Consider the following 16,569-nt stretch of genomic DNA (forward strand, 5'->3'; position numbering starts at 1 on the left):
CTGTGGTTTCTCCGACCTCCAAAAACATGCTGGTCAGGTTGGCCCACAGTGGCAGCGCTGCTCAGTCGCAGCGGCTCAGGACTAACGCCTGAACACCATTTTGTTGTACACTTGTTCAATGACAAAGAACAACATTTCAAAAGTAAGTAAATGCTTTATGTCTCCTCATTTTGCAAACTAGGACCGATAGTCTTCATTTACTCATCCTCATTTACTATAACAAGGCACTATATAGTAGACCATGGAGTATACTCAATCTTTTGGCGATTTGGACACGATAATTATTATGCAAACTTATTCAAGTACCCTGAAGCCCTAAGCAAATCCATAAAATCTATTATACTTTGATGCATTTTTTAAAATGATAATGAAGACACATGCAACCGCCTGTAACTGTTTTTTTGGTTAAACGTCCCCAATCCAAATACGTACAAAGTAGCAAGTGTTGCACCAGATAGAGAAATGGAGCATCTGACTCTCTTCAGTTCACCACAAAGTTCACTTCATGCTTGAACACACTAAAAATGTGGGTGTCAGAGTTAATTTGGAAGAAATTCTAGTTTCATGGTAGGGATCGATTTTATGCTCTGTGTAAACTGTGCATGTGCTGTTATGACTTCAGCTGACAACGCCCAGTGTTGCCAAGTGTGAGCTCACCCCTGCATGAGTAAAAATAACATGGAAGTCTGAAGTACTCAATTCACAAAATACTTCAAAAAGTCCCATGCAATGCTGAACTTAGACTTTTACAACTACTTCAGACACCTTTGGCATGGTACTTTTTGTAGTGCAATCGAATATAATGTATGTGAGGCGCGGGAAGACCCGATATCCGCAGTCAACCCGCGGATTCGAGCGGGTACCTCAAATATACGGCAAACATCGGGTGTGGGTGGATTGGGTAGAAAGTGCACTTTTCTTCCCCTTACATTGTTGGGCTTACAAACATTCTTATCCATAAATGCCACTTAAAGGAAGCTATGTTTTATTGAACATAACACAGAGTTTTGATACCATAGCTCTTGTATGACTTTGATCTCTGCTCCAAATGCGGCACACAGTCCTCGTAGCATCAGGTAAAGGGGGCTCCTCTTTAGCTCCAAACTCCAGTTTGTCAGTTTTTTCCATGACATGGTAAAAGTAAAGCCTTGGGCACTGACCCATTTCTAATAGTAATAATAATATTGGCTTACACTTGTATTGCGCTTTACAAGCCTGTATTACCAAGTTTCTTAAAGCACCAAACCGTAGTCATTAGTCATTCACGACACACTCAGTGGTGGCAAGCTAGAATCATAGCCACAGCTGCCCCTTGGGGTAGACCAGGGGTCAGCAACCCGCGGCTCTCAAGCCTCCTTGTCGTGGCTCTTTGTCCCACTGGTGCAGCCAAGAGTATATGCACAAATTGGGAGCTCGCACAGTGAAAATACATTTTTGCGAGATACCTCAAAAGGCCTATGTCAACTACAATCTGTCCTCTCTTTTGGCTCAGCGCCGCTGTCATTCTTCCCAGGCACACGCGCTGGGCCGACCTCCACCAGCCCGTGCTTTCAGCGTATGTGCTTGTGCGGCGCTCTCATTCATCTGCCGCAACGGTAGCCTCCTTATGAGTATATAGTATACTGCATCATTCCTTACTGGGACTGGAAGCATCTCGTAAATGACGCTTGAATAGATGTCAGGAGGAGAGGCAAACTTCAGTCCAACCCGTTCGCCACCTCGTGCAGCGCTGAAGGCGAATCATCACTGATCTCACATAACACAAAGCGTAGTAAGTCGCAAGTCACAAGCGCAACGTCAAACACGTCTTCAACACGTCTCAAACTGGCAAAGGAGCGATCTGGATCTGTCCCCGCAGCGCAGAGTGAGGAGAGTGAAGGTGCAGAGGAGACAACATGCAGTGAGTGCGGTGAAGCAGCGGCGGAGCGGAGAAAATCAGGGGCTGGGAGGCACAAAACCTGGTGTCCCATTTACTGTGTTAGAATATCTGCGTTTTGTAGATTTGTATCAATGCAGGCAGCTAAAAAAAAAAATGTCTAAAATGCAACAGAATGCTGATAGTTGTATTTTCTGAATTAAAAAAAAAACAAATCATAGGCTAATTAATTTAAATTAATATTGTGAATTTGCTTGTAAACAATGATATTAATCAGTTTTGTCCGGCCGGTTGGTTTGAAATGGTCCGAAATGGCTCTAGGATGTTACAGGTTGCAAACGCCTGGGGTAGAATAACAGAAGCGAGTATGCAAGCATCTTTAACCAGACTTCCTGAGATTGATCTATACCTTTTCTGTCAATGCAAGTGGAAACGCTTCCTGCACAGAAAAGCAATCTAATGCTTCCAGTGGATTTGAGTGCACAAAACTCCACAGGTGAATAATGAGTCAACTTAATTAATCTGGGATCCAGCCTGTTCACATTTTCCAATTCACAACGCACATGTTGTAGCACTAGCTGAAAGAAAAACAAAAAACTATATTTCAAATGTGACCCGCAGGCAGCTGTAGCAAAAGTGATTTGACTGATGGAGAGGAAAAAAAAGCAGCATGGCAAGATGAGGTAAGATGAGGACGGAGGAGAAACACTGAATAAACAACCGGCATGTGGAGAGGCTGGGTTCAAATTACTGTGGCCGTGAGGAGGGGAAATTAAGAGAGGAGGCAACGGTACAGGATACGAGATGTGTCGACACGGGGGACGGGAACAACAAAAACAACGTCTATTACCTAATACAGACGGGGATTGGGCCCCAGAAGTGGCCTGTTGAGAAATCCAATCTTTTTGGGGGAAGTAAATATAGTTGCAGTTATATTAAATGAAGAGTCAGGTATATTTTTGGCCTCAAAGGTTTACAAATGCTCCCTTTCCCTCTCATGTTCTGACTGGAGTACAAGAGTCAGGTGTTTTGCCAAGGGGAAGGAAGACTGTATATCTACAAGATGTTTGAACCGGCAACCCTTTCGGTTAGTGGGCGAATACTTAACCCACATAGTCACTAACACCTCAAAGCATTTGGGATATTGTGCTATTGCCTTTTTTGCGATATTTCCTAGAGCCACTGAGGTTGCATTTCAGTGCGCGTACACGGTGGCGTATTTATGACTCAGAGTGGAATACAACTTCTACACAACAAGAAACTATAAAAATATATGGTGCAAAACTACAGACGCCTCTGAGGGACGGACCGCAAACTTAAAATTTCCCTTAGGCTTACCGGGCATCATGTTGAACTAAATGTGCACTGAACTTTACAAGAGAAAATGCCCAAACTTCCAAGTGACAAAAAGACATTTCCATGACAACTTTAATTGACAGAGACAGAGTTGAGATTTGTTCTGCAATGAGAGGGGACATTTTTACCTTCAAAGAGCTATTTGACAGACCTGTTCCAAACTTACCATTGTAATTATAGAACCTTCATGAGAGAGCAGGAAATTGGATAAATAAATGACACAACGTTGTTATCGGCAAAGGTGTTAAAGAGTTTCGCTAAAGAACAAAATGACCTTACACAATAATGGTAGTCGATTTTGCATAATAATCTAGATTAGCAAGTGAGCATCAATAATAAATTGGATTGGATGTGGAAGTCTCTCTTGACAATGTTCATGAAACTGTTTTGAATGTAGGGCTGGGCACGGTTAGCCTGGCTAACAAGTGATATTTAGTCTGGGAACCACTCATTTATTTTCTCGTAGGAGAGGTGGTTTATGATTGTCTATAGCCGTTTATTAGGTGATGTCTATCATATGCGTCTGCACGTAGCCATAGCCAGTTGTATCAATTGTACCAGATGACGTATGACCAAACGCTGTTCTTCCTTAAAGGGGCTACATGCAAGTTAGTAATTGTATACTCACTACTGCCACCTCAGGTCTTATGCGTAACTGCAGCTTCTATATTAAGCTCGTGCATGACAGCACTTCGGACCTGAATTAACACCTTTTTGAGTGACTGCAGGGGGAGGAAAATACTTTGTTTTAACATTTTTAAACTCTGTATAGTCCCTTTAAAAATAAACCTCTGAGCTAGACTGTTTAAAGCTTGATCGGAAGATAGCTTCGCGTCTGCTGCTGTCATGTTGGATCCGTAAACAAACTACAAGCTTCTGTCTGTCGAATAGTGCGGCATCGTCTTTTTCCCCAATTTTCCAGAATTTTTTTGGCAATTTGCTCCCCAAATAACCCACATTTTTCATGTTTTTGTTAAATTTCTTTTTAAACTTGCCTTCCACAGTTTTCCCCCAATTTCTCTTGTGTTTTTTTCTCAAATGTACCCAAAATTTTCCCCATTTTTTTTCCCTTCAATTTTTTCCAATTTTATTCCCTCAATTTTTTCAGAACTTGAATCTAAAGATTTCATATTTGTTTTCGGTGCCTGCTTTCGATACTGATATTTCTTTTGTACCAGTAGAACCTAAACCTTTTTTTCGACAGCAATTTTCGAAAATAATTTAATAAAAAATCAATATGGATGAATGAGGGGGGGAGCATAATTTCTTTTTTAGCCCGAGATGGCGATTGCTTTTTTTTTTCCTTCTTCTCAACCTACATGAAAAAGCTTTGAAACTACAGAACACCAACACTGTATCACTACACAATCTGCAGTCGAGTCCGTGGCAAATGGGAGAAAGCTTGTTTGCACTGACTGATGGCACACTCGATGCACGGCCTTTGTTTTTGTCATTGCCAGTGAACTTGGATGAGTTATATCACGGGATACCGATGAGTACCCAACTTTCTAAATGTCAAAGACCACAGACAATTTTTCTCAAATAAGGTGCACGCCAGTTTTTTATGAAGGTCATGCACGTCTTAAATTCTTCCTACATCTCTTGGCCTGCACACACACCCACACGCATTAAGGACACATAGGTGTGACTTGGACTCTCCTCTTCCTATTCCCTGGAGCACACAGCGCGAGTCTGGGTGGAGGTGATAAGTGCCCTGGATCAGCAGACACACGGCGGACATCCAGACATTTACTGTACCTCGGTAGGCCGAGCATTCAGGCCAGGAGCGCTATGAAGAAGCCATTGCATACATTCTAATAACGCCATACGTCGGCGCGCTCATACATAAATGCATCACAGTAATGTATAATGTATAATGTATAAAGAAGCACATCTTGTGAAATGGGGACTCCACAAAACATGTCGACAGCTTTAAAAGAAAGAATTACAAACTGCTGGGGTCAGTGTTTTTGATACAACACACAACATCTCAAAAATATTCGAAGGCGCTGTAGTGTGTTGTTTTGTACAAGTGAAGCTTCTGTGGTGTTTTTGCCTATCGCTGCTTGTTTTTCTACTTCTGAAACACACATGTTACAGCTATGAAACTATTCTGTTGATGGGAGCGACTTCAAAGTCTGAGAACTAAGAATAAACAGACGAAGAAGCCTCTGCCTAAAGTGTAGCCTTATCGGCAATAAAACGATGGAGTAGAAGTTGTTTTTTGTTGTTGCGCGCAGGTCGATCAGGGGCATGTTTGGCTCCAAGCCGTCTCTGGGCGATTGCGCACATCTGAGCGGTACCGGTTGAACAGACAACAAGGGACCGATGCGTACTTGCTGTCACCTTTCGCTGCTCCAGGGGTCGTCACAGATAGTAATTTGAATTTAATGTGATTACGCCAGTTTTCCTTTTTTCACTGTTTTGCTTACCTTTGATGTCCTTGTTGGCTTCAGAAACCATCTTGATGTGGGCGGTGAATAACAGTAGTGTTGTTGTTTTTTTGTTTTTAAATGAACCTTTATAAGTTCGTACCATAATATGGTACGAACTTATAAAGGTTCATTAATGCATATTACGCATTTGTAATAAACATGCCTCATTCATACTTAAAGGGATGTTTCAGGATCTTTCACATGGGGCCTCATTTCCTAGTTATCCAGAGTGTTGCTGATTTCTGAAAATATTTTTTTTTGTAATTCATACAGTTCTTATATTTGAAGAGTTTCGTGGCGCTAGGGTTGTGCTAGGCTAGTACATTTCTATGGTATCAGCTAGCCTGCAGTAAAAACAGTCTGACCCGCTCCACAGTGCACCTGAGACAAATCACTTATAACGCCAGACTAACCACATAAATGTCTGTGTCGATAGAATATTTTTTGGAATATAACTGACCTTGCATCACATGAATGATCGCATTTTGAGGGACTATTTTCTAGCAGATCACTCCACCGCTTAGCTTATACAACCACGAAGCTGATGCTGCTCAAATTTAAGTTCCTTTAAATGCAAAATGGTTAAAATTACTTTATCGACACATACATTTATATGGTTAGTCTGGCGTTATAAATGATTTGCCTCAGGTGCACTGTGGAGCGGGTCAGACTGTTTTTAATGCAGGCTAGCTGATATCGTAGAAATGCGCTAACCTTGCACTAGCCTAGCGCCACGAAACTCTTCAAATATAAGTACTGTTTGAATTTTTAAACAAAATATCTCCATAAATTAGCAACACTCTGGATAACTAGGAAATGAGGCCCTATGTCAAAAATCCTGAAATATCCCTTTAAGTGCTGTGTTTGTGGTGTGAACCTCCTGCATTAACAACACAAGTTTATAGGGGTTCAAGTGACAACAATTATGTATACTGTACAGAGAAAAACATTTGGATTCTGGTTAGGTTATGTTGTAGCCTTGATTCAGGATACTAGAATGGGTGGGGCACCAAAAGGCGTTGATGGTGTCTTCTTGAACCGTAGAGAAAGTAGTTTAACAGTAGTTTATTGGCTGTAATTTAAGCAAGGCCACTTTTCATTTGTTGCTGAGGTTTTCTTTGCCAACTGCTCTTAGAGAATGTGACAGTAGTAGCACCACTATCATTGCATCAGATTCAGTCGCAGTGTTTGAGGACATTGAATACCCCCCCCCCTCCCCTCTTTAAATTGCACAGTGTATTCCCAGTTTTAAAGGGGTTATTTTCTAGAGTAGGTCGTACAACCTTCAAACTGCAGCCGCACTGCATTAGTGTCAATGAGCAAGTAGACCCCACAATTCAATGCCAGCAAATTACAGAAAATGTTCATGTCCTTTTTAGTTTACTTGCTGATGGACACTGTATTGACACCTACCACTGTTATTTACGGCTCAGTAGAATACATTATTTCTGTTAAAAATAACTATTAAGCCTATTCATTTACGAAAACCTGCAGTTGCTACCGACAGCCTACACTGGATAAAATGCCATCTTGTTTGTAAAAATGACATCAAAGTGCTTGATTTATTGGGATTTATGCTGATTTTGAGCAGATTCAGACTATCGTGTTGCTCTTTTGTCTTATTTCAAAATCACAAGTCAATCAAAATCTGGATTAATTGTGTTTATTTAACACTTTTTAAGCAATTCATCTAAGACGAGATGGAATTTTTCCCAGTATAGATTCTGTGGTGCAATGTTTTGACTCCCCAGGTACTGAATGGTGCATCAAAAATGTTTTTAAAGAAATCAATACAATGCGTTTTTCGCAGCACCAGCACTCTCAGATTGAATCATTTATTAGTAAAACTAATTCATCGTTCTACAAGAAGATAAAAAGAAACCATTGTTGTCTGATATTACGACGTTTGATGAACAAACTCAGTGTTCATATAGGTAAAGGTAATAGCTGCTTATGTGCTCTTCAAAACCACACATACATTTTCATTACACGCATTGCTTAAACCATTTAACCCTACGTGTGTCATGCTCCTAAAATGCCAGCGATGTGTTAAAAAAGCATATATGTGCAGCGGCTGTATTCGTTCTCACCACTTTCTTCCTCTTGTCCTGCTCTGTCGGCGGCTCTTCATCATCGCTCAGCTTGGGCTCCTCCAAGTGGCTCATCAGCATGCAGCTGCAAACACAATATTATTCAGCTCAATATTAAGCGTGCATTAAAGTGTGCGCGGCTGGAGGACGATTTCAGAAAGAAAAAAAGAAAAGCCGGCGAACACACACAGGCAAACGCTGAACCCTCTGGCACTTCCCCACTCTCTTCATATGAGCTCATTTGCATGCACCAGAACAGACTGGAAAACCTTTAGGCCCATATGTACGTTCTGTGTCCTTGTCATACAGAGCTTATAGGGAGAAATTAACAAGGTTTTCAATAAGCACGTGTTTCAAGGAAAGGATGTAGAGCAACAAACCTAAGAGCAGACTGCAATTATGTAGATAATATAATTTTCTCTGTCAACAAAATACCTTACGGTCTTACTCAGTGACATCAAAACATGTAGTTAGGCCTCTATAATCATGCTACGAAATTCATATGTGATATGTATTAAGCCTGGTTCACACTGCTGGATGATTAGGCCAATTTTAGCCCCGATTCTCCCCTTCCAACAATCTTAAGGACAATCCAATTATCGTAGTAGCTCTAAAGATAATCTTATCAGATATTCCTACCATGTGTGGTGTGCTAACACTAGAAGTCGACCAATATGGTTTTTTTTCTAGGGGCCAATGTTTTGGGATTTTTTTACTTTATCGACACAGACATTTATATGGTTAGTCTGGCGTTATAAATGATTTGCCTCAGGTGCTCCGTGGAGCGGGTCAGACTGTTTTTAATGCAGGCTAGCTGATATCGTAGAAATGCGCTAACCTTGCACTAGCCTAGCGCCACGAAACTCTTCAAATATAAGTACTGCTTGAATTAAAAAAACATATCTCCATAAATCAGCAACACTCTGGATAACTAGGAAATGAGACCCTATGTCAAAAATCCTGAAATATCCCTTTAAGTGCTGTGTTTGTGGTGTGAACCTCCTTCTGCATTAACAACACAAGTTTATAGGGGTTCAAGTGACAACAATTATGTATACTGTACAGAGAAAAACATTTGGATTCTGGCTAGGTTATGTTGTAGCCTTGATTCAGGATACTAGAATGGGTGGGGCACCAAAAGGCGTTGATGGTGTCTTCTTGAACCGTAGAGAAAGTAGTTTAACAGTAGTTTATTGGCTGTAATTTAAGCAAGGCCACTTTTCATTTGTTGCTGAGGTTTTCTTTGCCAACTGCTCTTAGAGAATGTGACAGTAGTAGCACCACTATCATCGCATCAGATTCAGTCGCAGTGTGAGTTGAGGACATTGAATACCCCCCCTCCCCTCTTTAAATTCCACAGTGTATTCCCAGTTTTAAAGGGGTTATTTTCTAGAGCAGGTCGTACAACCTTCAAACTGCAGCCGCACTGCATTAGTGTCAATGAGCAAGTAGACCCCACAGTTCAATGCCAGCAAATTACAGAAAATGTTCATGTCCTTTTTAGTTTACTTGCTGATGGACACTGTATTGATACCTACCACTGTTATTTACGGTGACATCAAAACATGTAGTTAGGCCTCTATAATCATGCTACAAAATTCATATGTGATATGTATTAAGCCTGGTTCACACTGCTGGATGATTAGGTCCATTTCAGCCCTGATTCTCCCCTTCCAACAATCTTAAGGACAATCCAATTTATCAGATATTCCTACCATGTGTGGTGTGCTAACACTAGAAGTCGACCAATATGGTTTTTTTTCTAGGGGCCGATGTTTTGGGATTTTTATTGGCTGATGCCAATATGCTCGGCCAATATTTTTGACCAATATTTTTGGCCTGTTTTTCCAAATGTCTATAATTCTGTAAAACACTTAAAATTTGTATTTTATTACTTTAGGTTATTCCGTTTCTTTTGCAGCTTTGATTAGTTGCCGTTGGCATTAGCATGTTGCTGTTGGCATTAGCATACTGTTGCTGGCATTTTCCACGGCGTTCAAAAATACAATTGCGAAGGTTAAAAGTAACTCAGAGATTGAACTCTCCAGTGCTTCAAAATGACATTCAGCATTTCTATATTCACTTGTGTTTAGTGAGACTAACCAGCTTTAGTCAGTTTTGCGATGCTTCTCTGTTCCCCTGAGGCCTAAGAAGTTGTGGGAGGACTCAACTTCCTTTGCTCTTTCGGATGAAAACTCCTCAAATATCGGCCCGATATATCGGCTGACCTCTAGTTAAGACTGCTCCGATCTCAAATCGGGGATACTCAACATGTTGGATTGTTTAGGCCCGATTGTGTGTGGTGTGCCCGTGGACAAACAAGACATGTGACGAGGAGGAAGAATCAGGAGGCACGGAGGGGAATCCAAAATCAACAGCTGTCATGGCGCATCAGAAAGTCCGGTTTACATCGGAGTTAAAAATAAACTACAAACTATCTCCACTGCCTCTTCTTCATCCGCCATGTTTGTTTACTCTGAAGTCACATTTGATCTTGAGAGGTTTCTGAGATCTCCTGTCTGACCTGGGAATGTTCGCGATCGATTTGTGTGATGTGTTGATTTTGCCGTGTGGCTGCACACCGCACACTGTACAACCAAAACTGTTAAACTCGTAACTTTTTAATCGCCATGTGTGGAGTCTCTCAGGTTTGGAATTTTAAAATCTTCCTGTGTGAACCAGGCTTTAGTCCAGCAGTTGACTTTTCAGTCTCAGTCAGTTTTTTTTTTCAAACTCCGGGATGTGTTTAAAAAGCATGGGCACTTTGAACAAAAACTTGATTTTGACATAAAATAGCAAATCTCACCCCAATCAGTACATTTCTCAGAAAAGAAAAAGATACTTTTTGGAAGTCATCAAGGCCTAAAACGGTAGAGTGCAAGTTACATTACTATAAGAGGTGAAGAGAGTCAGAAGAAAATTAAGTGCACCAGAGCATTAATATTTTGGCAGTGATCCCAGAAGTGGCATTCAGAGGCGCAAAACACCGCAAAACACCATCTGTTGTTTAAATGAGAGAATTTCTCCTCAACAGAGCTCGTCTTTGACTTGTTGTATTGCAAGGAAAATTTGTGTTGTTGATTCTTGTGTGTGTGACAAACATGGCTCCAATTTTGGACAGTTCAACAGAAAATTGTGTTGTAAAAATAGTTTTTTTCCACAGTGCACATTATATATATATATATATTATAGCTGCATATATTATTGAGATGATTTTTGAGATGACTGAAGTATAGTATGAACTGCTAGCTAAACATAAACAAGAACCACAGGGATATTTGTTTGCACTGAGGGTTTGAGAGCAGTGGTGGTCAAGAAGTACTGATCAAGCCACTACTTGGATTACTTTTAAATTAATGCAGTATTCAAACGAATAACAACTAATTACCAGTTAGATTTTTTGTAATTGCTGACAGCTGAAAACCTATTTTAAACATTGTTGTGTGACATTTTGAAAACCAACCGAAAACATCAGTCTAGTTGGAAACAGGAGCATTATATTGTATATACAGTATAAGAATACTGTGGTCCATCGTTGGTTATGTACAGAAAACAAATCGTTCCCAACTCCACGTCAAACTTATTAAAACACTTAAAGCAGTACTAAGTAACTCATGCCCCTAGAGGCCATAGAAGCAACTGCAGGTGTCGCAGCAAGTGTTGATTTTTTAACTTAGTAATTGTCTTGGAGAGTAAATACTACGCTGACAGAAAAGGCGAAGGGAGAGAGGGATATTGTACATCCAATTATACAATGGAAATATTTTTTTCACTCAAACTTGGCTGTAAATACTGTTTAAAGTGATGCTAGCCCGCAGTTAGCTTTGCCCGTTAGCATGTTAGCTTCTTCTTCGTGGTTCTATTAGTGTGTATTGGTTGCTCCGGTCCGGTGGCAGTCAAGTTGCAAACATGGTTTTCTGGCCAGAGACACCAGGGGGAGATGAAAGACCCTCCAATTATCCCATAAACACTTGTATTACCCCCACAGGGACTACGAAAAGGATTTATTAAGGTAAACACGTTACTTAGAACTGCTTTAACGGGCAGCAACAATATTCAAACTGGAAGATGTACATGTGGTGAAATCAACAATAACTTTTTTCTCCCTGTCATTCAGCACATATAGGGTTGATGTGTTTAAGCGAGTGGTGGTAAATGGGGGAAGAAATCGCATTGCACAATATGCTAATGAGAACTCTCTTTTTCTGAAATCCATACACTGATGGCATTATCCGCTGCTGTCACATTCAATGATATGACCACAAAGATGACTCATAAATATTTAAGGTTGGATATGAAGCACAGCGGGGTACATAACAAAGCGGCACATCAACAGCTGCAGAATAACGCCCTTGCACACAGTTTGTCAGATCGGTTCTCCATGACATGTCTTGGGTGAGGCGGGCCTTAACAGAGGACAGTTGGGGGTCTTCAGAGAAGTGGAGCCGCTCAGCCCGAGGGGACAGGACCAGAGAGGACAACACAACAAGCTCCTGCTGAGTGCTGTGTCAGAGTCAATGTTTTTGAAATCTTTTCGTATTGGCAGAGCTGTCCTTCATCCGTGTCAGTACAGTGACTTTCACCCAATGACCAAAGATTTATTTCAACACAACATAATAAAACACATCATTGGTTTAATATTTACTCCTCAAAATCACACCTAGAGCAAAACATTTAAGTGAAAACAAGTGAATCGCTAAGCCACTTACACTTAAGGCGATTACACTTTATTGTGCCCTCTTTTATCAATAACTAGTATGTGTAGCGTGTGAAGGTTCGCCTATTGCCTTTCGCCATTGTTAACGCATTCCAGAGAGCAGCTCAACCCCCACTCCAAAACTCCTAGGCCATTTTATGACTTTTGGGATGTCGTCACTTCCTGTCTTGTGAATGGCTGATAAGATCGAATACAGTTCAGGAGAAAAAGACTGTGACGATCTATCCTAACCCTCACAACCAGAAATGAGAACTCTGTATTGACCTTCGAATTGGACTAAAGACTGAATCTCAAACATCCGATTTGAGTAATAAGCCAATTCTTCAATTCATGGACAGTGAGAATGAACTCAACCAATCTGTTCTAATGATGAATTCTTCCCCAGGTCAACAAAGACGCAATGTACAAACATACTGTCGAAATGTTGTTTGGAAAGTTGTGAAGTTGTTAATGTGTTTATCGCAATAGAAATGTATTTCTTGAATTCTCTCCCAAAGACATTCCCACTTGGGATCGTCATATCGAGTTACGGACTGAAACGATTGGTCGAATCCACGGAGAAAAAGGGGCCGCCCCCTTGGTATAAAGGAAGGAGAAATAGCCAGAAACTTCCCTTACCCTTGCTCTTCTTTTCTGAAACCGCTTCTGAGTTGAGTTGGACCGGAGAGAGAGAGACGGACGGGAGCACATGGCATGACATCCCCCACTGAACTCTGACCTCTCCTTTGTCTCAGATGGACCACAAGAACTCTAAGTTTGAGCCCGTCATTTGACGTGAATTTGTAACTATCAGTTACTTCTTTTAAGAACATTTGCATTTTTCCTACAAGACAACAACATTTTTGATCCCTGAGCTTTCAGCGAAACCAATTTGAGTCTAGCTGGTCAATCCAAACCCCAAGGCCCCGAGGAGCTGGAGAGAGACCCCCTCGCCTGCATCAGCTTGAGAATTGCCACCCGAGAGACCACGACCAAACAGGCCGTCGGACACCAGAACTTTGGATCGCCGGACCACAGTTGGCGTGGAAAACCTTTCTCACGGTCGTAAGCGTATCTCACAGACCTAGCTCAATAAGACTCACATAACCACCTTACTGACTTTCAGATACAATTTTAGAACATTTTATCTGATTATTCATCCTGTTAGCCTTCTAGGTTATTCTGTTTGCACTTTAATATTTAATGCCGTCAATAGATTTTGATCATTAAACCTCCATAAACCACAGTTTGCTTTGGTAATGTCTGTGTTTATTATTCAGACTAAGAGTCAATATGTACGTCCAAGATCTTACTTCCTTCAGATAAATCTGTAGTTTAGCCTCCTATTCTTACTTTTATTTTGTTCGCCTTTCGAACTGGTGCCCCGTTAAATTTTAAGGCTAATCTACAACTTATTAATTAATTAATAAACAGATTAATTGATTAATAAACCCTCATACCCTACATATATTTTGGTGCCCCGTGTGAGGCGTCATAAACTCTATCTGTTATTAATGATCACTGATCATTCCAAAGCAAACTTTGAGGTTCAATCTTATCAAAAAGTTGTTGAAAAAGAAAGAAAAATGCATTTTAAAGGTGTCCATTGAAAACAAAACTCTCTGCGCAACTCTCTCTCAATGCTACCGTTTATAGGTTGCAGCACATTATTTTAAATGTGACTTTCAAACATGCATGTTCTCTTTGTGCCATCAAAAGCACAATTCTCAAAGGCCTTAAGGTAACCAAATTTTAATAGCTGCGAATTTTCCAGTATTAAAAATTACCTGTATGTAACAGTAAGTAATATAATTTGTCTGCGAGTTTTCCAGAAATTGTAACTTTACACTGCATTGGTGTTAAAACTGTTCTCCCCTCCTGCAGGAGCTCAGATAACACCCCTAAGACCCCCCTCCTTACAGCTCTGGTCAAGGAGATGTTTCACCCCTGGCCCTTGGCGCCAGAATGAGTCAATCATCCCCCCAGAGTGGGCCGGTCTTAATGACATCACTTCCTTAGAGCCCGCCTACCGAAGGCTGTGCCACAGCTCTGCCCCCTACCGTGAAGGGGGAGACAGAGGCAGAAGTGATTTTAAGTGAGCTTTGATCACAACGCTCTCTTCCAAGTAAGTAAGCTTTACTTGAGTAACTTAGACAATAAAACTTAAACTATAAAAACATTCAGTTGTACCTTAGTTTACTGTTGTTTTATTGAAAATAAAGCCAAAACATTGTCCTTTTCCATCTTTAACAGTTACTGTACTGTTCTTCCTTCTCAAGACTAACACTTGTCTTCGGCTTTAACTGGTCTTTTCTGATTGAGTCTAACTTAATGACTTGTTTTGTGGCCACACTACAAGCTCTTATTAGCCTTTATCTAGACCAATGCTCAGCCTTGCAATTAAAATTGCAATCTCAAATTGTAACACATAAAATTTTACAATTTTGAAGCTAAAGGGCTCAATTCAAATTTACACTCTCTAAGTAAAACTTAGTGAATTTTCATCCACCTCTTGAAATCAATTTTAACTGACTGACTGCTGGACAGTCATCAATCAGTTAAGTCAAATTTTGATATTGAATTTAATTAATTAATTTGATTTTAATTCAATAATCACTCTCCAAAATGTCCATGTCCTTTCTTCTCATTCATTTTGTCCCATTCCCCTTTCATGTCTTGCTTCATTCCATCTATCAACCCTGGTTTTAGTTAAGCACAATTAAAACTGGTTTGTTTCATTGAGACCCACAGAAGGTCAAGTCAGACTTTAAAGTTGTCTGAGTTTTGATAAAGCAACATGCCTCCGAGAGAACTAAAGAACCTCGCTGTCTACAGACCAGGCCAGGGAGACGTCCTTGACTGTGTAGACAAAATGCAGGGAACAGATCCCTCTGAACTTGAATCCATAATTACATCTTTAGTAAGTATAACATCACTTACAGGAAAACAAGAGGAGAACGTGACATTGTTAGCTAAAATGGCAGTTGCAATGCATTTACAACTTAAACAAACACGAGAAGCATTGACTGACACAAGGAGACAAAATGATGAACTTACATCACAAAATGCCTCTCTCCAAGAAGAGAATGCAAAGCTTATGAATGACAAAGAAACTAAACATCTAGAAAACCAACATCAAGAGGTAGGACAAAAACTCTTCGAGCAAGAGCAAGAACTGAAATTTGCAGATTCAGAACTTGACAAAACTAGCAGAACCCTCTCGGAACGAGAAGAGGAGCTAGTGACAGCCCATGCTGAGCTAGACAGGACGACTCAGAACCTTAACAGGTCTGAGTGCCTGCTCAATAAAGCCACCCTAGAGGTAAGAGATTTAAAATCTGAAATTTTGATTCTCCAAGAAAACCAAGAAAAGGACAAAACAAAATTAACTCACATTCAGAGCCAGCTTACAGCAGCTCAGATTAAAATGGATCACACAACGCTACGGCGCACGATCAGTGAGGAAGAAAAGAGCTTTAAAAGAGAGCAAGAAGATCCTCCTGAACAAGGAGTGAGATCTCAAGTGTATCCCCTGGGAACACTTCAGGAGAAAACAAATAAGTTCTTAAGGGACTTTTCTCCCCCACCTGCTTTAACATTGAACCCCAAGCCACCGCACCTGCAGTGGTTGGACAGGCTCATCTCTGAGCCACCTGATCAATGTTTTGCTTCACAGGAAACAAACGATCCCGTCAAGATCTCCACTGGTGAGTTTGAGCGTGGATATCGTGTTCCAATCAAAGATCTTGACAAAATTGCACGACATGTCATTCGCTTTGATCCCAAGTCTGATGGTGCTAACGACACAAGCACCTACTTAAATGACATTGACTTTTACCTGCGTAGATTTCCAGACTCTACGGCAGAAGATAGAATTTACCTAATCAGGTTTACTTCAAGTAAAAATGTGGAAAGTTTCATTGATAGACAGGCGCGTCACACAAAGGCAGACTATGGTCGCCTTTGCCAAGCTCTCACAAAAGAGTTCTCAAACTGCCTGACTACTGGCCTAACTGCAGCCTTAAATGTGAAGCAGACTCGACAAGAGTCTCCACAGGCTTATTACTGCAGACTGCGCGATGCCTACTTTAGTTCAAACGAACTTGAGAAGGAGGA

At 40.8% G+C, this 16,569-nt stretch overlaps 1 protein-coding gene across 1 annotated transcript in view; it reads right to left on the bottom strand.

Moving 5' to 3' along the window:
* The window catches only part of ipo11 (importin 11), a 192,158-nt gene that overhangs the window by 34,030 nt on the left and 141,559 nt on the right, over positions 1-16,569 (bottom strand). The window contains exon 29 of the mRNA XM_079552025.1: positions 7,758-7,842. Coding sequence (XP_079408151.1) covers positions 7,758-7,842 — 85 coding nt within the window. The remainder of the gene's footprint in view (positions 1-7,757; positions 7,843-16,569) is intronic.

The sequence above is a fragment of the Gobius niger genome (genome assembly GCF_951799975.1).
Source record: "Gobius niger genome assembly, chromosome: 1".
NCBI lineage: Eukaryota > Metazoa > Chordata > Actinopteri > Gobiiformes > Gobiidae > Gobius > Gobius niger.